At 57.7% G+C, this 26,013-nt stretch overlaps 3 protein-coding genes and 1 non-coding gene across 14 annotated transcripts; 3 read left to right on the top strand and 1 right to left on the bottom strand.

Moving 5' to 3' along the window:
* Nucleotides 1-345: 345 nt before the first annotated feature.
* LOC113615207 (zinc finger protein 132-like) lies at nucleotides 346-6,486 on the bottom strand. The gene is made up of 3 exons (XM_027097388.1): nucleotides 5,910-6,486; nucleotides 3,759-3,885; nucleotides 346-2,568 (listed from the first exon to the last, which is right to left on the bottom strand). Exons 1-3 carry the CDS (start codon nucleotides 5,937-5,939, stop codon nucleotides 923-925), a joined length of 1,803 nt encoding a protein of 600 aa, XP_026953189.1. The 5' UTR covers nucleotides 5,940-6,486; the 3' UTR covers nucleotides 346-922.
* Nucleotides 6,487-11,600: 5,114 nt separating this feature from the next.
* On the top strand, nucleotides 11,601-17,689 carry LOC113615204 (zinc finger protein 324A-like). 7 transcript variants are annotated; one of them, XM_027097382.1, is made up of 5 exons: nucleotides 11,601-12,080; nucleotides 13,692-13,818; nucleotides 14,145-14,261; nucleotides 14,349-14,678; nucleotides 14,882-17,689. In XM_027097382.1, the coding sequence occupies exons 1-5, from the start codon at nucleotides 12,051-12,053 to the stop codon at nucleotides 16,279-16,281; spliced, it is 2,004 nt and encodes a 667-aa protein (XP_026953183.1). In that variant the 5' UTR covers nucleotides 11,601-12,050; the 3' UTR covers nucleotides 16,282-17,689. The 7 variants fall into 7 exon arrangements, with proteins under 7 accessions (XP_026953183.1, XP_026953182.1, XP_026953181.1 ...); XM_027097381.1 differs by adding an exon at nucleotides 12,459-12,549 and having other exon boundaries at nucleotides 14,145-14,678; XM_027097380.1 differs by having other exon boundaries at nucleotides 13,194-13,818; nucleotides 14,145-14,678.
* On the top strand, nucleotides 12,674-12,804 carry LOC113615281 (small nucleolar RNA SNORA30/SNORA37 family). Its single transcript, XR_003430950.1, has one exon. It is a non-coding gene; the product is annotated as a small nucleolar RNA SNORA30/SNORA37 family (small nucleolar RNA).
* Nucleotides 17,690-17,803: 114 nt separating the features above from the next.
* On the top strand, nucleotides 17,804-26,013 carry ZNF446 (zinc finger protein 446). Of its 5 annotated transcripts, none has more exons than XM_027097392.1 (7): nucleotides 17,804-20,033; nucleotides 21,249-21,629; nucleotides 21,703-21,904; nucleotides 22,249-22,343; nucleotides 23,464-23,548; nucleotides 23,714-23,803; nucleotides 23,933-26,013. In XM_027097392.1, exons 1-7 carry the CDS (start codon nucleotides 19,686-19,688, stop codon nucleotides 24,313-24,315), a joined length of 1,584 nt encoding a protein of 527 aa, XP_026953193.1. In that variant the 5' UTR covers nucleotides 17,804-19,685; the 3' UTR covers nucleotides 24,316-26,013. The 5 variants fall into 5 exon arrangements, with proteins under 5 accessions (XP_026953193.1, XP_026953192.1, XP_026953191.1 ...); XM_027097391.1 differs by having other exon boundaries at nucleotides 23,711-23,803; XM_027097390.1 differs by having other exon boundaries at nucleotides 23,714-26,013.

The following is a 26,013-nucleotide window of genomic DNA, read 5'->3' as shown; positions in this document are numbered from 1 at the left end:
GACATCCTCCCCTCAACACTTTTGAGGGATGTGGGACATTCCCAGGAATGCTGTGCAGGAATTGCTGGAGATTCCCACACCAGTACTTAAACCCCAAAGCTCTGGGCCCAACAAATAGTCCTGGCACCCAGGATATAAGATTTGGCCCAGAGACCTTCAGTCTGTCCCAGGAGGCCTTGGGCTACAAGGCAAATTAGATTAAACTAGACTGCACGCTATTCCTTGCCATCCTACTATCAAAGTCTGGGCCCCCACAAAAGCCCTTTCCTCTCTTGGCACCATTAGAGCCCAATTCTGTTCTCCATCTCTCCCCATACACAATGGACGGAGTCTCAGGATTAAAGATGGCTTCAGCAATAAGGTCTTTATTATCACACTCTGCAGGCAGGCAGTTCCAAGGCTGGGTGATATGGAGGCTGGACCAGTTCACTGCAGGCATCATCTGTAGACTCAACAATGCCCATGAAGAAGGAAACTTCCTCTGGACATCGTCAGACTCCAGATCCTCCTGGAGAGAACTACGTCAAGGCAACACCTGAGCCACTGGGGACAGGGGAGAGGTGGAAAATGAGGCCACCCCAATGGGCTCCCAAAGTTTATGGCTCCCTCCAGGGAATGAGAACACAAGCCTGCATTCCCTGAGTATGTTGAGATGACAGGCACATGGTGTGGGGATCTGCCAAGTGGTAGAGGTGAGAGGGCACCTGGCAGTGACATAATCTGGCAAAGCACCTGGACAGGTTAGAAAGTGCTGCATAGCTCCTGCAAGCTTCCCACTTACCACTGGCACTACAGCCAATCTCCCAGTAGGGGTGTGGGATGCGCAAGTTTCAAATTTTGGCTGATGGCTTCCTCACAAAAGTTCCTCTCATAGGAGTTTCTCAAGAGTGAGTCCTTTTATGGAACAAGGAGAAGGTCCCCACTAGTGCTTATCCACTCTTGCCACATTCCTAAGGCCTTTCTTTGGTGTGACCTTTCTGGGCTGAGGGAGGCTGGAGCTCTGGCTGAAGGTGATCCTATGTCCACTGCACTCAGACGGCTCTTTTCCAGTGTGACCCTTCTGGTGCTTAGAGAGGTTTGAGCTGTAGCGGAAAGCTTTTCCGCATTTGTTACACGCATAAGGCTTTTCTCCAGTGTGAACTCTCTGGTGCTGACTGAGAATGGAGCTTTCGCTGAAGGCCTTCCCACACTGGCTGCACCTATAAGGCCGTTTTCCGGTGTGAACTTTCTGGTGCTTAACAAGGTTAGAGCTGTAGCTGAAGGCTTTCCCGCATTCAGTGCACTCATAAGGCCTTTCTCTGGTGTGAACTTTCTGATGCTGAATGAGGGCAGAGCTTTGACTGAAGGCTTTCCCACATTCGGAGCACTTGTAAGGCTTTTCTCCAGTGTGAATTCGCTGGTGTGGAACGAGGTTGGAGGGGCAACTGAAGGCTTTCCCACATTGGTTGCACTTATAAGGTCTTTCTCCAGTATGACTCCTTTGATGCAGAATAAGTTTGGAGGTTTGCTGGAAGCCTTTTCCACATTCACTGCACTCAAAAGGCCTTTCTGTGTTGTGAACTTTCTGATGCCGGACAAGATGGGAGGTGTTAACGAAGGCTTTTCCGCATTCGCTGCACTCATAAGGCCTTTCTCCGGTATGTATTTTCTGGTGCTCGACAAAGTTGGAGATACAGCTAAAGACTCGCCGACACTGTCTGCACTCATAAGGCCTCTCTGTGTTGTGAACTTTCTGGTGCCGAACAACGTGGAAGCTACGAGTGAAGGCTTTCCCACACTGGTCACACTCATAAGGCCTTTCTCCAGTGTGAACTCTCTGGTGCTGAGTGAGTGAGTGTTTGCGGGTGAAGACTTTACCACATTCACTGCAACTGAGATGCGCTTTTCCAGTGTGCACTTTCTGATGCATCCTCAGGCTAAACAGGTGGCTGAACACCTTCCCACATTCCTTACACACATGGGATGTTTCTCCAGTGTGAGTTTTTCGGTGATTAAACAGGGTTGAGCTCTCCATGGGGGCATTTCCACCTGCTGGGCACCTGAAGGGTCTCTCTTTGGCGTGAGTGATCAGGTGGTTGAGGAGTGCAAAGGCCTTCAGGAAAGCTTGTCCGCAGTCGCTGCACTTGAAGGGCTTCTGTGAGGCGTGGCCTCCCTGCTGTTGCTGCCAAATGGAGCTGGGTGGTAAGGCCTCCTTACATTCGGTGCTTCTGTGTGATGTCCCCTCTCCGTAGGTGGCCTGGGGCTGGAGACCATGGCTGTCCAGGACAGCCTTAGCACACTCCCTGCATGTGAAGGGTTTCTCTTCACTGTGCTCCTTCTGGTGCTTGTGAGAGTTCGCACTGAGCCAGAAACCTCTCCCACATGTCTCACACGTGTACAGTTTCTGCCTGGGTTGTATTCCCTGGTGCTCAGCCAGGTGTAATATGTCTTTTAACACTGGGTCATGCACATCACAGGTGTTGGCCTTCTGGATGGATGGATCTGCCTTGGGGGTCCTGGACTGAAGCACTGCTACATAAACACTCTTCTCATAAGATGCCTCCTCAGCCTCTGCTCCACACCCATAATCTGAAAGCAGAGAAATGCCAGTGAAATGTATGTAGGCTTTGTTGGGAGAGGGCAGCCTCTTCACAGATGTGTGTCTGACACATTCAGGAATGAGTCTGTAGATCAAGTTGGGGTGAGGTAGAGCCAGTGGTGCAGGACTGGGCCCAGGAAGGCCACAGAAAGCGAGGGCCCATCACCTGTGAGAACATGGGTGAGGTTCAGGCTGGGAGGAGAAGCAGAGATTCCAACTCATTCCTCAGCTTTCATCAGGAGAGGAGAGAGCTCTGCCAGGAAAAGAGGACACAGAGCCATGTGCACGAGCTCAGGAAAATGCAAGGAACCTGGTACTCTGAGTCTACATGAAGATACACACACATGTCATGACACATGGACTGTAGGCTAACCTGGGACAGCCCTGCAAAAGGAGGAAAGGCGGGGAATGGGGGAGAAATGGAGATCAGAGCAGTGAGGCTGTCCGTCATCAGGGCCTAGGTACAAAAGACAAATGGCAAATAGGTGGTCTGTCCTCAATGAAGAAGGAAGGTGGGGGTCGGGTGGGGCTACTGGCTCCAGCAACAAGCTCCAGTGGACACAGGTGAAGTACCCAGTATAATGTGAGCCCATCACAATGTCGCCTCTGCCCCCAGCTCCCATTCACCAGAGCCAGGCCCCTTCCCAGCCTCTCTTGCTGTGGCTGCAGACATGGGCACCCAGGGTCCTTTGCCCTGTTCCTGTGGTTGGGCAACCACACAGGACGTGGAATATGCAAGTCCTGGCAGAAAGAGCGGATGAGGGGGTGGCCTAGCTCAGGGCAACCTATCCGGTGACAGACCAAAGGGAGTTCGTGTCATCTTTGCAACTGGGAAGAAAACCCAGTGTTACAAAATCAGCTCCTGAGGAGCGGCTCCCAGGAACAGCCCAGTCGTCTCCACAAGCAGTGACCACGTCGGTGTCTGCAGTCCACAGCACAGCCAGGCACAGAGGTGCCACCGATCCGGACCAATTTAGGCAGCCGGATTGAGACTCCGAAGCCTGAGCCCTTCCCCAGAAGGCTTCGGAATCAGGTGTTGGGGCTCCTCAGAGAAAGGAGCAGGCAAACACGAGGCAGGTGGTCCAGGGGAGGAAGCAGTGCCCATGCTCAGCTGCGGGAAGACAGAGCTGCTTCTGGGAGAAAAGGAAAGGCAGAGCCTAGGAGGCTGGGAGGGCCTTACCCAGTGAGGCCACAAGTGCCAAGTTCTCCAGCATCACATCACAGTACAGGTGCCTCTGAGCCTCGTCAAGGAGCCCCCACTCCTCCTGGGAGAAGTACACGGCAATGTCCTCAAAGGTCCCCCAGCCCTGCCATGATGAAGACAATTAAGTCAGCTAGACCAAAGGATGGTAGAAAAACGAACAAAAAACAGTGCACAGATGAGCCCATACAGACCTAGATCTTTCACCCTGCATCATACCACCTCTGTGGTGGGCAGTCTCTGACCCCTAAACCATCCTCCCCAAACACTCCAGGTCACCCACTTCCCCCAGATGCAATGTCATGGGTGCCGCTGTCTCCTCATGTCCCATCGGCCACTGTCCTTCAAAGAGCAGGCAGGTGGACAGAGAGATGCCATCTAAACCCTTAGCCTGGCATGTAGGGCCCCACTTCCTCCTGCTAGGTAATTCCCCTGGGTCCCCAGATCCTGCCACCCAGAAACACCAAACCGGAAGCCCCCTTTCTCCCACAGGGCCCCCAGTACCAGATTCCAGTCCACTGACTCATCTCCTCTGCATGCACACGTCAGGCTTTGTATTGCACATCTCCAGACCCTACACCATTCCCTGGCCCACACAATGGGCATCTCCCAGCCACCCCACATGTCACTGTGCAAATGGTGTCCAGAGCCTGGCTACTTGGTGAGGTCAACCAGTACCCCTTCCTGACCCAGACTTCAAAGAATTCCAACTGCCAGGGGTGGCACCCAGAGTTTCCTTCATTGTTTCTGCAACTGGGCCTATTCCTACCTTTAACTCTCAGCCACCAAGGCCAGACATGGATCTCTGGCATGTCCTGGCCTCTGACTTTCTGCATGCTGTCACCTCCCCTGCCACTGTATTCTTCTCTCCTAACGTATACTCAAAGTCCAGGCCCACCACCTCCCACCCCAGGCCTGCGACACTCCCAGTTGCCTGCCTGCCACTGAGCTAACCTGCTATCCTAACTGAAACTCACAGGCCCCATAGAGGGTGCCAAGAAAGGCTGGCGAGCCATAGAGAGGTGAATAGCCACCAGCCCCGGTCCTGCTGTCATCTACCTCCACCCACAATATGCCTCAGCCTCCACCCCAGCGACCGGGGGCCCCTTCTGGACCCTCCTCTCCCACACACCCCTTCCTTTGTGGCTGCTCCTCCCTTCACCTGAATTTGTGACACCCACCACCCCTGTCCAGGTACCCGGAGAGCCACCCAGTCCTCAGCTGCCCCCATGGGGCATCCATCACCATGCCCTAAAGACGCTCCCTCCTAAATCTGCACCTGAGTTCCACCTCACTTCACAGGCTGGGTACTGCCAACTGGATGTCTCCAAGTGGAATCCCTCAGCATAACTCAGACTTGCATTCAGAAGTCTCTGGGACACCTCAGTCTCCACATGGTCAAAATCCACCTCCTGATCTTCCCTGAAACCACTCCACCCACCAACTTCCCCATCTCAGCCGAAGCACTTCCACCTTCTAATCGCTGAGGCCAAAAACCCACAGGGACATCCCCACCTCCTTGTGCTCTCTCTCTCTCTCTCTCTCTCTCCCCCTCCACCTAAAATCAGGCTGGCTTAACTTAAAAGACAGATCCAAGCTCCAACCACTTCTCCCAACTCCAGTCACCGCTCTGGCCAAGCCACTGCTATATTAAGGTAGCATCCTTGTGTGCCTCCTTTTCTCTTCCCTCACTCTCACTCTCCTGTTTTCCACTCTGCAGCCTGAGGAAGCCTGTGAACACCTGAGTCAGATCACCTCCCTCTTCTGCTCCAAACCTTCCGTGGCTCCCGCCACCCTCAGGTGACAGGCCAAGCTCTTGTCCACCAGGCAACAGGGAGACCTTCAGTTCCCTGAACACTCCCAACTGAGCTTCACCGCCAAGCATGTGCACATCCTGGTCCCTGTGCCTGAAACTGCTTTGCACGCCTTGTCCCGCTGGATTCCAGAATGAGAACGTTTCCACAAAAAACCTGGCCAGGACTCGGCACCTTGGGCTTTCAGTGACCCCAGGGTCCCAGTAGCGAAGATGGAGGGGCAGAGTCCGGGAGCAACCCCTCCCCTCTGTCGGGGGTCCCGGGCCACATGGGTAGGGGTCCGAGTGAGTGGGGCCTGTGGGGACCCTCCACTCACCCGCAGCGGGCCCCTCAGCGCCACCGCCATCAGACCCAGGCGGGCTCTGCCGCTCCCTACACCCCCAGCCCCAGGCCGGGGGCCTCCCACCGCCCGTTGCACGCGGGACCTCTGTCCCCACGGTGTAAACGCCGCCTCCAGGGACCGTGGGGACGCAGGACACCACGTTACAGGACAGTGCGGCTCGTACGGAGCCTGGAGGCCGGTCCCATCCTCCTCACTGTCCACCTCGGCCGGGTCCCGAGGAGGCGCCTGGAAAACGGCCACGACCCAACACTCGGGTCCCCAAGGGCAGTGGAAAACGACCTGTCAAGAACAGAAGGAATGCCAACAATGGCGACGCAGGAAGTTCCGCCCCCGCCGACCGAGCAGCAGGAAACAGCCCTTGTTCTGGGCTGTGATTGGTCCAGAACCTGCCGCCCCCGATGCCTTGTGGTCAATGTAGTTTCAGTCCTGCATTTCCACCCCACCCCCCGGCGCGGCGCCCACACATTCTCCATTCTCCATGGCAACGCCAAGCTACCTCTAGCGGGGCGCTGGGAAATGGAGAGCTGAGAAAAAAGACGGGCAGGAGCGTGTCTTTGCTTCCTTTTAAAGGGGCCGCTCCCAGGTTTCCTCCCGCAGAGTTTGTTGTCCAGCAAGTGACCCGTGTCCTGGGCCTCGGACAACCAGCCGTGGGGAGGCCCCTGGGGAATCACTTGTTGCCTTTGAGGGTGTCAAGTGAAAATACTATCTTCCTCATGGAGACTTTGTTTAATAACCTTAAATGTCTCTCTAATTCAGTGGTCCCCAAACTGTGGTCCCTGAATCAGCATCACTGGGGAACTGGCTAGAAATGCAAATTCTTGTCCCCGCCCCCCACAGGGATGAGCCTGACAAGCCCTTCTGGAGATTCTGATGCTCTAAATTCAAAGAATCAGGTCTAATTCAAAGTCCTGTGACAAAATTTGGAAAATACCACAACTTTCCTCATGCGAGGTGACATGAAAAGTGCTTAGCTGGGCTTCCCTCGTGGCGCAGTGGTTGAGAGTCCGCCTGCCAATGCAGGGGACACGGGTTCGTGCCCCGGTCCGGGAAGATCCCACATGCCGCGGAGCGGCTGGGCCCGTGAGCCATGGCCGCTGAGCCTGCGCTTCCGGAGCCTGTGCTCCGCAACGGGAGAGGCCACAACAGTGAGAGGCCCACGTACGGCAAAAAAAAAAAAAAAAAAAGTGCTTAGCACAGGGCCAGGCACGTGGTGCTACATATATGAGAGAGCTAGTATTGTTATTGTCCTTATCGTCACCAGCAGCATCATCCCAAGGCTCTTACATACACTGCCAGGGAGAGCAAGTAAGAGATGCCTGTCTACAGAATGCTTGTTGAGCTTGTTGACACTGTCGCTGGAAGTAATCAATAAACAATCTCTACTAGGGATAGAAGACAGTTTTATTTGAGCCAAACTGAGGACTATAGCCCAGAAGACAGCCTCTCAGATAACTCTGAACTGCTCCACTGAATCATGGCACATTTTTATATCTTGTCAGAACAAAGAACATCAGACAGGTCAAGGATGCATTCCTTCAAGGTTTTAAAAAAAAAACAAAAACAGGTCAGCATGCACACAGTCAATATGGCCTTGAGAAGAAGCTAGTCTTATCATTGAAGGAATACCAGCATTGGCATTCCAGGAAGGGAGGCATTTAAACTTTATTTTATTTATTTTATTATTATTTTTTTTTTTTGCGGTACGCGGGCCTCTCACTGTTGTGGCCTCTCCCGTTGCAGAGCACAGGCTCCGGAAGCGCAGGCTCAGCGGCCATGGCTCACGGGCCCAGCTGCTCCGCGGCATGTGGGATCTTCCCGGACCGGGGCACGAACCCATGTCCCCTGCATCGGCAGGGGGACTCTTAACCACTGCGCCACCAGGGAAGCCCTAAACTTTATTTTTAACATGGACATTCTTTACCTCTGGTCAATGCACCCTTTTCTTTAATGATTACAGCAGATGTACCATGTGTTTTTGATAGGCCACAAACAGGCTGTTTTAGCATAAAAAAGTCAAATCATGTATAAGCCAGAATGACTTCCCCATCCCTCAATATGTGAATATGAAATGCACTCATTCTTTTTTTTTTTTTTTTTTGCCAGTTCTTATTATTTTTACTCATTCTCGACTTAACGAGTAGCCAGGTAGGCAATGTTTAATGTTTTTTTTTTAAGTATGCTCATGGTAGGCAGACTAATGCCTTCCCCTCCCCTCAAGATGTCCAGGACCTAATCTCTGGAGTATGTAACTATGTTATGTTACAGGGCAAGGGGGAATTAAAATGATAGATGGAATTATGGTTGATAATCAGCTGACCTTGAAATGTGGAGATCATTCTGGATTATCTGAGGTTGGGAGGGTGAGATGAAACAATGTAATCACAAGGGTCCTTAAAAGTGGAAGAGGGAGGCAGTAGAGATGGAGAGAGATTGAGTCAGGGTGATGCAATGTGAGAAAGAAGTTGCCGTTGCTGGCTTTGAAGACAGAAAGACCCACAAACCAAGGAATGCTGGCAGACTGTGGAGTCTGGAAAGGCAAGGGAACCCATTCTTCCCCAGAGTCCCCAGAAGCAACACAGTCCTGCTGATGCCTTGATTTTTTTTTTAATATTTAAATATTTATTTGGCTGCACCGGGTCTTAGTTGCGGCACACAGTATTTTCGTTGCTACATGCGGGATCTTTAGTTGTGGTGTGTGAACTCTTAGTTGTGGCATGTGGGATTTAGTTCCCTGACCAGGGGTCGAACCCGGGCCCCCTGCATTGTGAGCGCAGGGTCTTAGCCACTGGACCACCAGGGAAGTGCCGATTCCTTGATTTTAGAGTAGCTGACACAAGTGTCAGGCTTATGACATCCAGAAATTTTTAATAATTTGTGTTATGTTTCTCTGCTTTCAAGGGCTCATGTGATTATACTGGACTCACCCAGACAATCCTGGATATTCTTTCCATCTCAAGATCCTTAACTTAGTCCATAAAGCGGGCCATGTCAGGTAACATATTAACAGGTTCTGAGGATTAGGATGTGGGCATCTTTGGAGGACCATGATTCTGCCTACCACATTGAACTCACATGGCTATTAGCTATTTTAAAACAGGTGCTGGGACTTGCCTGGGGGTCCAGTGGTTAAGACTCTGTGCTTCCACTGCAGGGCACACGGGTTTGATCCCTGGTCAGGGAAGTAAGATCCTGCATGCCGTACAGCGCGGCCAAAACAATAAAATAAAACAGGTGCCAAAATTATAAAAGCAGAAGTTTCCACAAAGAAATCTGAAGCTCTAGCTCCTCCAGGAAACACACACAATTCAGGTTTCCTGAATGCCCGCCTGCAGGCTTGCCTCCAAGCCTTTGCACATGCTGGTCCCTCTGAAACAGGAGGGAAGGGGGCAGGGCACAACCTTTAAAAAAATGACGCACATAGGACATGACAAAAACTGCTTAGAACCAACTAGGTCCAAGATGGCAGAAGATTCAACTTCCAGTGGGCCTTGAGACTCATCTTATGCTCGCTGTAATACATTAGCTAAATGACACACCCACCAGCGCCATGACAGTTCTGAGGCCAACCATAAAATGTCAAAAAGTGGGTGGCGGCCCAATTCCTGGAAATCTCCACCCCTTCCCCCGAAATACTTGGAATAATCCTCCCACTCATTAGTCTATGAAATTACCCGGCCCATAAAAACTAACCACCCCATATTTCGGGGCCTCTCACCTTCTGAGATGGCCCACACTCTGTGGAGTGTGTTTCTCCCAAGGCTGTTCTCGCCTTTTGAGACAGACCGCATTCTATCTATGGAATATGTACATGTCTAAATAAATCCATTTCTTACCTATCACTTTGTATCTCGCTGAATTCTTTCTGCGATGAGACATAAAGAACCTGAGCTTCATTAAGTCCTGAGACCAGGTGTGTCATCTCAGTTAAAATACGGTGGGTTGGGGCTTCCCTGGTGGCGCAGTGGTTAAGAATCTGCCTGCCAATGCAGGGAACACGAGTTCGAGCCCTGGTCCGGAGAGATCCCACATGCCGAGGAGCAACTAAGCCCGTGCGCCACAACTACTGAGCCTCCGCTCTAGAGCCCGTGAGCCACAACTACTGAGCCCACGCACCTAGAGCCCATGCTCCCCAACAAAAGAAGCCACCGCAATGAGAAGCCCACGCACCACAACGAAGAGTAGCCCCACTCACCGCAACTAGAGAAAGCCCGCGCCCATCAACAGAGACCCAACACAGCCAAAAATAAATAAATACAAGAAATAAATTTTAAAAAAAATACTGGGGGTTGGGACTTCCCTGGCGGTCCACGGGTTAAGATTCCACGCTTTCACTACAGGGGGTGTGGCTTTGATCCCATGTTGGGGAACTAGGATCCCCATGCCGCGCGGCACAGCCGAAAAAAGAGACCGTGGGTTCAAGTCCCAATCTGGGTTTAGGCTGGCTTCTAGTCTCGGCACGTGGGTTCAAGGTGAACCTCACGTGGGATTTGAACATTCTTTTTTTTTTTTTTTTTTAATATTTTTAATTATTTATTTATTTGTCTGTGCCGGCCCTTAGTCATTGCTGCATGCAGGATCTTCGTTGTGGTGACATGCGGGATCTTTAGTTACGGCATGTGGGCTCTTAGCTGCAGCATGTGGGACCTAGTTCCCTGACCAGGGATGAACCCAGGCCCCCTGAATCGGGAGGATGGAGTCTTAACCACTAGACCACCAGGGAGGGACTCAAACATTCTTTGTTTACTGGAATGGCAAGAAACATTCCCTAACCACAAATACATTAGATTTTCTTCATTTATTTCAAAGTGAGCAAAATTTACACACAAATACTCCAAAATTGATGTTATCTCTTGCATTACAAGGACTTACAAAGAGTAGTGATACTGCAGACAGAGCTGATATAGATGTTATAACAATCACTTATAACTTACCTAGGGAGGTAAGCAGGGAGGGAGACAGAGTGAATGAACTCGACACAGATTGGTTCCATATTAACTTACAATAGCCCTATGCGGTGGGTACCATTACTGTCCCATTTTGTGTATGAGGACTAAGAACCCTGAAAAACAGACCCTCAGAGTGAAACAACAAAGAGAAAACCTTTTACTCTCTGTCAGCAGTAGTCAGTCTGCATTGAGACTACCCTTCCGTTTGATTTTATGTGTCGTACCCATGTAGGTTGCCCCCTCCCCCCAAAATAAAGGAACAGGGAATCAACACCATGACGTGCGGGGCAAGGTAAGATCTAGACGACCTAGGGACAAGTGAGTCGGGGAGAGTACTTTTTGCGCGGCCCAGTTGAGCCAAGAAAACAGATGGTGGAGGAAGTCTCAGAACGATTCCAGACGCTAGAAAAACTTAGGTTAGGGCCTTGCGACTCGGCGTGGGGGCTGTTCCCAACCATAACAGGACGCTGACCCGCGGGGGTCACACCCAGCCCTGGTGCGAGGCCCCAGGAGGCGGGGATGGGATGGGACCCCGGTCACGCTCCGTCCCCGGTGCTGCGCTGGGCGAGGGTGGGAAGTGGCGGAGGCCCTCCCGGGCCCTCAGCAATTCACCGTTCACCCGCAGCGCTGACGACCCCGCCAGCACCCCACCCCACGCTCAGCCCGGAAGCCTGGCGCTGCTGCAGACTCCACTTCCCAGCGGCCCCGGCGGCGCCGCTTGGCCGTTGCCGTGGAGACCAGGCGCGCTCCACCTACCGCGCCGGCAGCCAGAAGGCTCTGCGCGTGCGTCCGCAGCGCGCCACGGGCCAATGAGGGCTCGCGAGATTGGACTTCCGGCGTCCGGGACTGTCACTTGGCTGCCGGCGTCGGGCCACGCCGGTGACGGCCGGAGAGCGCCGGGTCGGGGCCGGTTTTGCGGAAGGGTCTGGAGACCCGAGGTGCGGGCAGTGAGGACGTGCGGGCAGCGAGGACGTGCGGGCGGAGATCCGAGGCACGGGCAGCCGAGCCCGGGGGCCCAAGGCCAGTCCCCGGCCTCAGTTTCCCGGGGTGCGGCGTGTGCGCCCCCCAAGCCACGTGCTCCGGCCTCCACGCCGTCCCGACGCGGCGCCCTTGACGGATTGGGAGAGAGGCCCGGAGCCTGAGCGCCCGCACCTTTCTGCAGGTTCCGATGGCGGCGGCGCAGACAGACCCGGCGCAGGTGAGTAGCGGGAACCCCAGGCCCCCACCCACCCGGATGCCTCCTTCATGGACCCGAGCCCCGATCGAGGGAGGCACTTTACCTGGACGTCTTGTCTTCCCCTCGCGCTTCGTCCTAGGCCGTGCTGTCCCGGCTGGTTGGTAGTGCACGCGTGGGATCCCCACTTCTGGCAGCTAAGGGGGTGAGGTGTAGAAGGAAGTTCCAAGGGGAGGGTCCCCCGTTTGCAAAAGCTGGGAGGGAAGCCTGAGTGTAGGCGCTTCCGGAAGTGAGCTGCTCGGCGGGGAGAAGATATGTATGTCTGAAAGGGCAGGCCGAGGAGTTAAGACTATCCCGAGGGCACCGGGAGACTGGACATGCTTTAAGTTAACGATTTTTTAGGGTATTCCACCTATTGTTGAGTGGAGAACAGAAGCAGAGGGGCGTGGCGGTGTGCAGGGAGGAGGCTACTGTCACAGTCCGGGCAGTGCAGGTGCGAAAAGCCGTTGGATTCTGGATAGATCTGCTGATGCATCAAGTGCGGGGTATGCGGGAGTGTCCTGAGTGAAGGGCCAGTCTAAGGTTTTCCGCCGGAGCACCCAAAAGAATGGAGCTGCCTAGCACTTTCACAGGTCCTCCCCCAGGCAGTGGGGCCAGGATTTGGTAGCTGGTGCTGAAATTGAAAACCCTTGATTGTATCCTTGCCCTGGGACTGTGCCAGTGGCAACTGTCACTCAATGGGACAGAGAAAAAAAGAACGGAACTGCTGTAGACAAAATTAGGAATTTGAAGGGAAAGTAGATTTCAGGGGGAAATTGGGAAGAGTCTGTGCTGTCTCAGAGTGGAGGTGTCACATGGACCTGGAATTGTAGATGTCCGAGGACAGAGTCCTGATGTTCTGAGTGAGGTGGAGCCTAGGAATCAAACTTAGGAAGAGGACATCTCACAGACTCAGCCAGGGATAGGCATGGGCAGTCAGGGCTCTAGGGAGATGAGGAATGGCTGGCAGTCCCTGGGGCTCTCAGGGGAAGTCTGGCAGGTGGCTGAGGGAAGGGAAGGTGGCAGCCACCTGAGGAGGAAATAGAGGGGGCCTGGCTATGGAGGGAGGAGGGAAGTGGCTTCTTGTGTGCCCACCAGATCCTTGGCGCCACCCCTGTGGCAGCTGGAGGGGATCAGCCAGTCCTTCAGGTTCAAAGAGCAGCCTTGAAATGTCAGGCAAGTTCAGCAGGAGAGGGCATACCTACAGGGATGGGCATGTCCTGGGGGCTCTGCAGCTGGGACTTGTACAGTTACTTAAGCAAGAGCAATGAGAGCACCTTTGGGGAGGCTCAGCTTGTGCAAAGGCTGGAGAATGAGTGGACGCCAGGGGCTGACCTTGGTGTGGCAGAAGGCCAGGGGCTTCCTCTGGCTGCCTTGTGTAGAGTGGCCAGGTCGGGTTAAAGAGGCATCTACGGCCTAGATGGGGAAGGGGGAGGGGAGGGGTCCAGAGAGGTGAGGGAAGGCCCATCTGCAGAGCCTTGTGGGAGGAGGGTGAGCATCTGAGGGACACGAGCGGAGGTAGCCTTTGGGGCACGGAGCTGGGTTTTGGTTCACACAGCTATAGCTTAGATCATGTCCATCTTCCAACTCTCTTAGGGCCTAATGGCCTTTGAAGACGTGGCTGTGTACTTCTCCCGGGAGGAGTGGGGGCTCCTGGATGCAGCCCAGAGGGCTCTGTACCGCCGTGTGATGCTGGAGAACTTCACCCTCCTGGCCTCGCTGGGTAAGCCCTGGGTCCTCCATGGGGAGCGCATGTGTTGCCAGGCTAGGCTGCCAGCACTAACCTCTTACCGCCCGGCGGCCTGTGAGCAGCCCCATGTCCTCTGGCTGAGTGTCCCTGTTAGCTGTGGTGCCTCTGTGCTCAGTCCCCTTCGGGTGCTGCCGACACGGTTCTCCTCACAGGCACCATCGAGCTGCTCTGAGATCCCTGCCCTGTGATGTGACCTCGGGTATCCTTGGTTGCACAGATGATGCCGTCCGTGGCCCACGAAGCCCTGACTCCTGCCATCTGCCGGGGGTGACCCCTCACTTGCTTGTCTTCTCTCACAGGACTCTCTGTCTCCCGACCCCACGTGGTCATCCAGCTTGAGTGTGGCAAGGAGCCCTGGGTTCTCAATGGGACAGATGTGACCCTGGCCAGGAATGCCCAGAGGAGGCCGAGCCCTGGTGAGTGGGGGCTCAGGGGTGTGAACTTGGGGCCAACCTATGGCCAAGCTTCTGTCCACCTTCCCTCCTGGATGCTCTCCTCTCCAGCTTCCCACCCGACCGACTCCTTTCACCATCAGCCTCTTCTGGAGGCTCCGGCTTTGGCTGCCCTTGAAGGGGAGCTCCAAGGGCCACCCCCAGGCCGTGGTGAGACCTGCTCAGAATCCCACCCTCAGCCAGTCTGTGTGGCCTCAGACCCTGCCCGTCTTCCCTCACCACCTCATCTGTGGGGCCGTTTGTTCACGTGTTCATCGTTGAGCACTTGCAGTGGCCAGTCCCGTTCGTGGCACTGGGGACACAGCCTTGCCCAGCCCGCTCCTGGTCCTGCCTTTGTGGGGTTGACCCTGCTAGGGGAGAGGCAGTCAGCAAGCAGAGTTGGTGAGTAAAATCTGTTCCCTCAGGTAGCCATCAGTGTAAGGGGCAAACCCACCTGGGGAGTGCCCTGGGGACGGGCTCCGTGCAGGAAGGGAGTCTGGCCCCAGTTCCTCTCCCCAGCCTCCACGGCCGGTCCCGCGGGCCCCCTTGCCTACCCACGCGGCCTGTCTGGGTGACCCAGGCGTCCACCGTTTCTGGTCCTTCAGCTTCCCCTCATCTGGCAGAGAACAGAGATGTTTCTGGAGAAGCAACATTGCCAGGGCCCTTCCAGGACGGCCCCCCTCTGGCACCGACTAGGGTTCTCCCCAGCGCTGGTGCCTCTGAGTGTGGGAAAAGCCTGGAGGGTCGGCGCGGCGTGTCCCCCTCTCGGGAGAGGAAACCCACAGGGGTGTCTGTGATCTACTGGGAAAGCGGCGAGGCCAGCGTCAGCCTGCGGCTGACCTCTTCTCTGCGGGCCCCACCCGGGGAGAAGGCCCTCGCAGACCACCCTGCACCAGGCAAGCAGCCGAGGGCATCGGAGCGGCAGAAGCTGTACGCATGCGAGGCCCCGGGGAGAGCCTTCCCGGGCGCCCCAGAGGCTCAGGGGGACCGAGGAATGGGTGAGGCTTGGCGCGAGCCTCAGAGACTGCTTGCTGTCTCAGAGCCCCCGACCTGGGCCGAACTGGGCGAGGCCCTGCACGCTGGCCCCGGCCTCCTCTCTGGGGAGAAGCCCTTCGAGTGCAGGGCGTGCAGCAAGGTGTTCGTGAAGAGCTCGGACCTGCTGAAGCACCTGCGCACCCACACCGGGGAGCGGCCGTACGAGTGCGCGCAGTGCGGCAAGGCCTTCAGCCAGACGTCGCACCTGACGCAGCACCAGCGCATCCACAGCGGAGAGACGCCCTACACGTGCCCGGCCTGCGGCCAGGCCTTCCGGCACAGCTCCTCGCTGGTGCGGCACCAGCGCATCCACACGGCCGAGAAGGCCTTCCGCTGTGCCGAGTGCGGCAAGGCCTTCAGCCACCGCTCCAACCTCAGCCAGCACCGCAAGATCCACGCCGGGGGCCGGCCCTACGCGTGCACGCGCTGTGGCCGCAGCTTCTGCCGCAACTCGCACCTGATCCAGCACGAGCGCACGCACACGGGCGAGAAGCCCTTCGCCTGCGCGCTCTGCGGGGCCGCCTTCAGCCAGGGCTCGTCGCTCTTCAAGCACCGGCGCGTGCACACCGGCGAGAAGCCCTTCGCCTGCGCGCAGTGCGGCCGCGCCTTCAGCCACAGCTCCAATCTCAGGCAGCACCGGCTGCTGCACACGGGAGAGCGGCCTTTCCGTTGCTCGGACTGCGGCAAGGCCTTCGCCAAGGGCGCCGTGCTGCTCAGCCACCGACGCATCCACACGGGCGAGAAGCCCTTCGTGTGCGCACAGTGCGGCCGCGCCTTCCGCGAGCGTCCGGCCCTCTTCCACCACCAGAGGCTCCACACCGGTGAGAAGCCAGCGCGGCGGCCCCGGGCCAGCCCGCTCCCCCAGGCCAGGCCTCCTTCGGGGGCATCGTGTGAAGGCACACTGGGGAAGGAAGCCGGGCCCACTGCTGCCTCAGGCCCAGCCACGGTTCCAAAGACAGCTGAGCCTTGAGGTCGCAGCCCCGACCTTCCCCGGCCTGTTGTGAGTCCCTTCCATGGGTACGGGGCCCCGCCCTCTGCAGAGCCACGCTGTGGAGAAGCTCTGCACGTGCACTGCCATCCCCCCTGCACGTGGTGACAAGATTTGCCTCTTGTCAGCCACAGCTCACTCCTCCAGGCCCAAGCGGTCACGCTGAACAAAGGCCAGGGGGAGGCCAGCATGGTGCTGCCAGTTCGCCCATATTTTGACTGTGCGCGCGAACGGGAAGCGCTGGGACGGGGTGGAGGTGGTCCTGAGAACTTTCTGAGGTTTACACCCAACCTACAGGGTCTGTGTGGAACCTCTCCACCCCTACCCCCAGCGTATTCCCCCAGCCCTCAGTTCATCCAGGGCTTCCTGGGAACAGGCCCAGAAGACAGGAAGTCATGGGGGAGGCAGGTACTGGCTTCGGACAAGTGGCTGGGCTCTGAGCCTCAGCTCCCTCCTCTAGGGAAGAGAAAAGATTCAGCCCTGCAGAGGGTATTTGCAGCACCCTGACAGGCAGCATCTCGATAAGGGCCAATACGTGCCAACCGCCAGCCCCCGTTCTGAGCGCTGCACAGTTTCTCCTGACAGCTCTGTGAGGTGGCTGCTGTGGCTAGTATCCCCACTTCTCAGATGAGGAGACTGAGGCACAGAGAGGGGACGTGAGTTGCACAAGAGCAGGGCCACCGGCCCAGCATCCAGAGAGCTCCCCACTTTACCCCCACACTTAGCCTGCCAGCCCTGAGGGCTGGGTGAAGGCTGCGTGGCTTGCTGCTCACGGCGGACCCTCAGGAGGTGGAGGAGGGTGGGGGCGGGAAGTCCCCGGGTGAAGGACGGAGATTGAGAGTGATGGTTCCCCAGCTGTGCTGGTGCATTCAGAGTGTGGTCCAAGCCTCAGCTTTGGCCGTGTCCTGTTGTTGCCAAAGTCAGCGATACAGGAGCCTTTCCATCCCCACTGCCTTGACTGGAGGTGACCGTAACAACAGGTGCAGAGGAGACAAGATGGGGCTGCTCGATTCCCTGGGGTCCAGTGGCCACGTGCCTGCCATTACCTAAGGCAGTGTGTGGCGCCCTCCCAAGATCCCCTCCCCCGTGTGACATAACCCACAGGGTGGGGACACTGAGGCAGACAAGTTAGGTGGGGGCCTGGTTGGCTTCTTGTGGCCTTCAACAGACAAGCCCCATCTCCACCTTGGGCCTCACCCGCAGGAAGTTAATGGTGTTTTTACTGGGGGTAAAAAAAGACTAGAACTTACAGCTTGGAATGGAGGGACATTGTAAATTCTTGCATGGCACTGTGTAGGTCCACAGCCTCAGCCTCCAGGTCATGGTGCAGAAGGTTTTAATACAGAGTCCAGAGAGGCTCTCTAATAAAGGTTTCTTTTTAAAAACGTGAGTGGTAGCAGCCTGAAACCGGTTTCATCCCAGCACGATGCAAACGTGTCATCACACAGCTGCAGGGACTTGACTTCAACCCTGGTCCCTTTGAGAGGCCTCAGGGTAGAGGTGCAGCCTGTCTGCGGCCCACCGAAGGTCTGTGTCCCCTTGGCAGCCAAGAGACGTGGACAGGGTGGGGCTGCCCCAAGCAGCAGCTCTGTTGGGACATGAGCCTTTGTGGATCCAGGCCTTGGAATCTGAGGCAGGGGGCACACGTGGAGACCCGAAAGGTTGACCCCAACCCAGCAGGTGCTCCCGTTCAATCACCTCAAAGACCTCGCAGGTATCTGCCATTGCCAAAGAACAGAGACGTCACATCCCCAACTGTCCACCTGCCAGCAGGTTCCGCCCCTGAAACCTCCCAAGTTCCTGCAAGGAAAGGAGACAAGGGGTAGGGAGAAGAGTCACACAGGGCCAGGCTCCCCAAAACTCCTCAAGCGCAGGTCCTCTGAGCATTGTCCACCCCTCTTGGGGCCCATCCTCTCTCTTGAGCTGGTCCGTGCCCTGGCCTCGCCCTATTTCATCTTCCCCCAGGCTGGCCCCCATGAGGGATTCTTGAGCAGCTCACTTCAGGGTCAGTGTGGATGGCTGTGAGATGCAGACAAACCCCACAGAGCTTACAGAAGGCTACTGTAGGGAGCCCATGGGATTCAGGAGCAAAGGAGTGTTGAACACCAAGTGGATGCCCAGAGAGTCACTTGCAACCTTTTTCGCACCTTGGACAGAAGCTGGGTCCTGGTGCTCTATCCTGTCTCCCCACCAGCCTCCTCCCTGCTTCACTGAGCCTTTCCTGCCTGTGTGCTTGGCCCCTACTATCCCTCCTTTCCTCCACCCTCCTCGAGTCCACCCTCCCAGCACCAGGGGTGGTCAGAGGCTCCAGCCCTGTTCCTGTGGGAACAGCAACCATGAGCACCCACCTTCCCCCATGTCTTGGCCCTAAGTTGTCCTCCCCCAAACCTTTTTGATCATGTTGGGCCACGTCCTGCCAGCCTGACCCTTCCACTCAACCGTGAACAGGTCATGACTATAAAAGGTATCCGTGGGCTTTCTGGGTCAAGACGATGGACTGAACACATGCATCTCACTTGGTCCAGAAGACCACTGAAACCACAGAGAGCCCTTAAAGCAAACCCTTAAGAATTCCCTGGCGGTCCAGTGGTTAGGACTCTGCGCTTCCACTGCAGGGGGCTCGGGTTCGATCCCTGGTTGGGGAGCTAGGATTCCGCAAGCGGCACGGCCAATAAATTAACTGTAACACAAACCTACAAATATGAGGATGGTAAAAGAGGAGGCAGCGGCATTCTGAAGCTAGAAGTAGTTGGGGGTGGGAGAGCTGTCACTGATTTGGGGAAAGCCAAATGCTGAGTTGGCGCTGGCGGAAGGGGAAGGAGATTCCATCAGGCTTACGCTGCAGAATTCCAGAAGACTTGAAAACCAGCAGCCCCCTGGAAGGGGAGACCCAAAACAAAGATGACTGAGTGGGAGCTCCTGGAGACGCTGTTAGAGCTCCAGCTCTTCCCACAGGGTAGATGGTGGAAGAGTCCTTTCTGGGGAATCCGAACAGTCCCAGAGAAAAAATCAAATCCCTGGTAGCCAGGGATTCCTAGGTATTAGAAGAAACTCAAACAGGCAGGCAGATGCACCTTAGGATCGAAATAATAAGTCATTGTTCACCCATTTGATGTGTGGAAGCAAAACACCCTGACCCACAGTCAGATTTTAAAAACAATAACATCGTCTACTGATATATACTAGTTCTGGTCCCCAAAGTAAATAAAAGGCTGAACACGTCCCATAATTCTGGACAAAAACCTCCAGCCCTCACTTTGCAGTACTGATCTAGCTGAAGGCATGTCTGAGACTCTGAGGGTATAAATCATGGAACAGTTTCTTCATCAGGAGATGGGTGCCTGCTGTCCCCCCCCCGCCCCTGCAGGGCGCTCAGCAGTGGTCGAATGAAGGACCCCAGCACCATCCTCGCTGGAGAAATTCCCGGGGATGGCGGAGAAAGCCCGTGGGTTAGGCCAGCCTTCCTGGTAGGTCCCTGCTTCCTCCTAGGACCTCGGGCCGTTGTCTTGGAAACAGCTGGAGCAGGTTGGTTATGCTCCAGGGGTTACCAAGGCGTCCGCCGGGCGACCAGAAAGAAGCCTCAGGTAGGGCTCTGGGGGAGGAGCCTAGGCGTAGCGCCAACCCTGATTGACCGAAAGGTCACGCTCCTCCCCATCCGTCACCTCCTGCCAATAGGCGCCGGGCCTGTTGTGCACATGCGCAGGATTCGAAGGTACCATACGTCTCCGCCGTTGGTGAGTCCTAGGGTGCGATACAAAGGAAGAGCGGCTTCCGGGGAGGGGAGGGAGTCCCCCAAACCCTGCGACTCTGCAGATTCCTCTCGGAGGCATGGGGCGCCTCTCAGTCGTGAGAGGCCTCCTAAAATGATCATCTACTGGCGGAGGCCGCGCCTGTCCCTGTTTTGCTGAGGCTCATGGGAAATGTAGTCCGAAGGGAGGGGGTGGTGCTGCCTTCGGAGCAGACGTGTGATTGGCCAGGGCGGCGTCGCCAGGGCAACGCGCGAGGGGCTGACCGCTGGGTCCGGGGAGAGGCGCGCGGGACCGCGTGGGCCCACTTACCCGAAGTGGCCTCGGGTGGCCGAGGTGAGCACCGGCCGGCTGGGTGGACGTGGCCTTTCCACTACCTCCCGACGTGCCCCACCTCCGAGCCTTCTCCCGGGCCCCTCCTCCCTTCCGCAGCCCCGTTCCTCTCCTTCGGGAAGACCTGCCCCCCTTTCCTCTGTGGAAGGCGGACTCCAGGAGTCAGACCTAGTCCAGCCTATCGGAGAGGACCCCCCCACTCCCAAAGTGGGCGTGTTTCACTCCAGACCCTCTGCAGGGCCGGGACACAGTTGCCCGTCCACCGCTCCACACAACTCGTGATTCCGTTTTGCTTTGCTTCTGCATTTCACACGCACGGTCCATACCGTGTGAGTCATGCACAGCTCTCCGCGGTCAGCGAGCACGGTGTCTCGGGGTCCACATCAGCCCTTGCCTCGAGCCGTGGCGCAAGCCAGCCCCTCAGGGTGCCCCACTTGGGTCAGCGTGTCCCAGAGATGGTGGGGACAGGCAGCCTGGCCCCAGTTCTCACCCTGGATCACGGCCCCACCGCCTCCCTGGCTACCCCCTTTCTCCGCCGCGGGGGCACCTGCCGGGGCTCCTCAGCCTGACCCTGGAAGCCTGTGCTAACTCCTCTTGCCTGCGCTCCAGCATCATCTCCCGACAGACAGTTCCCTGCAGTTTCCTGGAAGCTCCACTGGTAACTTGCCTCCAAGTGTCAGTTTCTTCCGCTCTCAGTTCCAGCTCCTGTGACCCCTCCCTCCATGAAGCTTTCCCCAGTTCAGCCGCAAGCATCCCCACACCACGGTCCTCTCTGTCACAGCCTCAGCCCCCTGGGCTGGGCCTCTCTGCACAGTGCCTTACCCTGGCTGTGGCCTTGTGGCTAGCACCCTGACCCCTCCTTTCCTGCAGGTCCCCTTTGGTGGCCCCAAGAAGACTCCCGGCACAGCAATGCCATCCCCACTGGGCCCCCCGAGTCTGCCCTCTGTGGACCCCGAGGCCACCCAGGAGGATCCTGAGGCAGCACGCCAGCGCTTCCGGGGCTTCTGCTACCAGGAGGTGGCCGGTCCCCGCGAGGCCTTGGCCCAGCTCCGGGAGCTCTGCCGCCAGTGGCTGCGGCCCGAGGTGCACTCCAAGGAGCAGATGCTGGAGCTGCTGGTGCTGGAGCAGTTCCTGGGCGCGCTGCCCCCCGAGATCCAGGCCTGGGTGCGGGGACAGCAACCAGGCAGCCCTGAGGAGGCCACTGTCCTGGTCGAGGGCCTGCAGCATGACCCTGGGCAGCTTCTGGGCTGGGTGAGTGTGGTGGTGTTGGCTTCTTGGAGGGACAGAGAGACCAGCGCCCCAATGACTTACCTCTCCCCCTCAGATTACAGCACATGTCCTGAAGCAAGCGGTGCTCCCAGCCGCACAGAACACAGAGGAGTCTGTGGGGAGCTCCCACCCTTCAGGGACAGTGGAGCCCCGAAAGGCAGCCTCTTGGGAGGGGTCCAAGGATGCCCAGTTGGAGGAGAATGCCCAGCTCAGCTGCAGCGTGAAGGAGGAGCCTGATGGCTACGGGCAGGAGACAGGTGAGAGCGGGGGTGCGCGAGGGCTGGGGCCTCCTTGAGAGAGTGCGAACGTCCCCAGCTAGGGCGGGGAACCCAGATGAGGTTGTGCTGGAGCTGGGGGCTCCTGGAGGGAGTGCGGGTGTCCCCCCCTGGGAGCGGGACCCGCAGGGACTGCAGACTGCAGAGTGGGGTCCCCGGGAGGCCGGAGGGAAGGGCTGGCTGGCTGCCTGCTTGCTATGTGCCTGGTACACACAGAGGACTCCTCCCTGCTGCCGAGGAGGGCCCAGGCTGCGACGCCAGCGCCAGCTCCTCGCCTGCTCTGGCTCACGTGGGAGCCCCTGACCCCTGTCTGCCTTGCTTCCTAGCACCGTCCAGCCCCCCACATCCAGCCCGGTCCCATGAGGGGCCCGCTGAACAACAGGAACCGACCTCCGTGCCCTTTCAGCCACCCAGGATTCAGGTGAGCAGCCCCTGGTGACAGGTGCAGGCCCACAGTGGGAGGAGAGTGTCCTGCCAGTTGTCCAGGCTCCTTGGCCAGCACTTCTTGTGCTCTTTGCTCCCCCAAAGTGGAGTTGGTATCAGGGTACCCCCTGCAGGTCCTGGGGGGCAGGGGGACAGACCAGTGCTTGGAAAGGATTTTGGCCTCAGGTAACTGGGATTCTGGTTTAGAGTGATTGGAACTGGCAGGGGTTGGCTTCCCACTTACAGAGAAGCCAGTTAGCGTGTTGACAGCTCCCAGCAGTTCTGAGCTGGCACCTGGGGAGGGGACAGGATGACCAGGAAAGCCTGAGTGCCACCCAGCAGTCTGGCCTTCCCTGCACACCTGAGATCAGAGTGGAGACAATCTTCCCAGGAAATGCCCGCAGCTCCCCCTCTGCCCGGGCTTTTCTCCAAGGCCAACCAGCCCTCAGCTGCGACCAGCTGGGCATGGAAGCCCCTGCCACCCAGCGGGCTTGGTTCCTGAGTGTGGGCAGCAGGGGTCTTGTCCTCTCCCAGCGACACTTCCTAATCCACTCCACACTGAGAAGTCGCCCAGGACCCAGCCGCAGCCTGAAGGCCATGGTTGCTTCCACCCCCGGCACCCAGGAGCCAGCCCAGCCATGTCCTGAGTGGGAGGCTGTGCCTGGCCTCCCTGCAGCCCGGTCCCCACAGCCAGGGATGCTGAGGCCCGTGACACTTCCCCAAGGAGGATCTCCATTACTCTTGAAACCAGAGGCCTGGGAGGCGTGCTTGGGGCCCCTGCATTCCCCTGGCCTTTTGCTTTCGGTGCAGCACCACTGTTCAAGGCCCATCCTTGATGGGTCCTCAGCTTCCACCTGTGCGTCCAGAACATGGGGTGGGGCAGCTGAGGGGGACTGGTGCATCCCCCAGGTGAGCCAGAAGGCAGCTCCCTTCCCGGCCCTGCATCCCCAGCGCTCACAGGTTCCCATCTCAGCTTCCTCTTTAGCCCCACCCCCAGGCAGGTGAGGGTGGTTTACCTGCCGCTCCCCAGGTGATTAACAAGGCTGGGCCCATGGGATGGGCCGGGTGGGGTGCGGGGTAGACGGGCCTTCTGTGGGTGATGGGCCGCGTCACTGCAGGAGGAGTGGGGGCTCCTGGACCGGTCACAGAAGGAGGTGTACTGGGACGCGATGCTGCAGAAATACGGCACGGTGGTCTCCCTGGGTGAGGACCCCTCTCCTCCGGGTCCTTGCGCGCACCTTGCCTCCCGGCGCTTCCCAATCCGCACCCCGGCCACCCGCCGGGGCCCCCACCCCTGTCCCTCATTTGTGCGAACACCTCACGCCCCCGTGCCAGGGCTGGCGCCTGACGGGCCCCCGACCCCAGCAGGGTTGCCGTGTCCCCTGCCGGAGGCGCGCACTGAGCCGGAGCCGGAGGCGCTGAGCACCGGATCCGAGGGAGCGAGAAGCCTCCTCCCGGGTGAGTGGCCTCCCGCTCCCCGGTGGCGACGGGGGCGGGGGGGCGGGGAGCCCAGGCCGCCCCGCGCCTGGGGGGCTGCGGGCGGAGTCACCAGGCGACCTGGCTCTGCCACCTCTGGCCCTCCACCAGGAGGAGAGAGCGAGAGCTCCCGAGAGGGCCGGCCCGGCTGCCCGGAGGCCCCGCCGCCCGCGCGGAGCAAGCCCTACACGTGCGCGCAGTGCGGCCGCACCTTCGACTGGAAGTCGGTGTTCGTCATCCACCGCCGCGCGCACGCGGGCGGCCCGGGCGCCGAGAAGCAGCCGGTGGGGCCGCCCCGGCGCGCGCTCCCGGGCCCGCGCAGCTACGCCTGCGAGGAGTGCGGCCGCAGCTTCAGCTGGAAGTCGCAGCTGGTCATCCACCGCAAGGGCCACGCCGGCCAGCGGCGCCACTTCTGCGGCGACTGCGGCCACAGCTTCGACTGGAAGTCCCAGCTGGTCATCCACCGCAAGAGCCACCGGCCCGAGGCCCCGTGAGCGCAGGAGGGGCGCCTCGCCGGGGCCCCGGGCCCAGCCCGCCCCTGCTACTCCACTCCGCCGCAGCCTGGAGAGCTGGAGGCCGCCCAGGCCAGAAGTCAGAGTCCCAGGAGGGTCCCCCACCCCCGATCAGTCTCCCCCCAAAGACGCGGCTCCCTCCTCTCCTGTCTCGCCCACCCCACCTTTCAGAGAGAGAGGCCTGGGCTCCAGTGCACCGACCCACCGGACCCGCGGCGGCCAGGTGGCTTCCAAACCCCTTCCTGTGACATGGTGCAGGCCGGTGCAGGAAGCCCAGGAGCGCACAGCCTACTTCTGTTTGCAGGCAGGTGGAAGGCTAAAGTCTGGCCACTGTGCGTTTTAGATTTTTAACAAATTCCAGTTTTCTCCTGGAGAAGCTTCTGCGTAAGAATCCTGATCTCTAGTCTCTGCTGGTCGGATCAGCAGCCCCTGCCCTTCCTGCCCGGCAGTTGGAGCTTCAGAGCTGCCTGCCCACGAGCAGGGTCGGTGTCCGGCTTACCTGTTCCTCGGCCACACACATCACTCCCTGGCCTTGTCCTTCCAGCTGTCGAGTCCCAGCCTGAACGGACATTAAGGGAACTTCTTTCCAAGTCTGGATGGACAAGCATGGCGTCTGAGAACAGATGTGACTTAGGCCACGCATGCTGGCAGGTGAGTGAGTCACAGAGCAGGAGGGCGGAGGATCAGCCGCCTGCTGCCCACGGCAGTCCGTCTGTGGGCATTCAGGACTTTGGCCAGTGTACTGTACTACTTTCCTGCTGTTGCTCTAACGAGCTCGGTGGCTTGAAACAACACAAAACGTACTCTCTTAGGACTCTGAACTGGGTCTCACTGGGCCCAATCAAGGTGTCAGCACAGCTGGTTCCTCCTGAAGGCTCTAAGGGGGGAATCCACTTTAAGGCTTTTTCTAGCTTGTAGAGGCTGCCACGTTCCTCGGTGGTGGCCCCTTCCTCCATCTTAAAAGCCAGCAGTGGATGGTTAAGTCTCATGCTGCCTCCCCCTTGTAAAGACCCTCAGGGTTACATCTACGGCTCCCCTGGTAACCCATGATGATCTCCCCATCTCGGGGTCACATCTCATCCATGCCCCACCTACACACCTGATCTCATCTGCAAAATCCCTTCTGCACGTGAGACAGCATTCACAGGTTCCAGGGATTAGGACATGGGTGTCTTTGGGGACTGTTATTCCACACCCTTCTCTGTCACCTTTCTGCTCTGAAAACAAGGGACATTTTTGTGGGACGTGGTTTCAGGGAAACAGGTGCACCCACAGAAGGAGCCCTCCGCAGCCTCAGGCTCATGCAGGGGTGGCAGGTGGGTGTTGAGTGTGGCTGTGACCATGGTTACTAGCAGAGGTGGGGTGGACACCTGGGCTGCGTGGGGAGGACCTTGCTGCAGCCTGAAACTGGGAGGGAGAGGCCTCCATCTGGAGGACCCGTCTCCTCCATGCCCAGTCTTCTGAGGACCTTTGACCTGTCGGCCACACTCAGGCCTGGGGAAGTAGAGCCAGGCTGGAGATGGAACCGGGCACTGGTGATCTTGTTACCGAGTCCCAGCTTGTACTGCTGGCCGCACCACAGGCCAATAAATTGAGAGCCGAGTTGTTGAGGCAAGGAATAGTGACTTTATTCAGAAAGTCAGCGGACTCGGGACTTCCCTGGCGGTGTAGTGGTAAGAA

Source organism: Aethalodelphis obliquidens, unplaced genomic scaffold (assembly GCF_003676395.1).
Source record: "Aethalodelphis obliquidens isolate GAN/ISIS:26980383/991018 unplaced genomic scaffold, ASM367639v1 scaffold113, whole genome shotgun sequence".
Taxonomy (NCBI): domain Eukaryota; kingdom Metazoa; phylum Chordata; class Mammalia; order Artiodactyla; family Delphinidae; genus Aethalodelphis; species Aethalodelphis obliquidens.
This window is presented reverse-complemented; position numbering and strand designations above follow the sequence as displayed.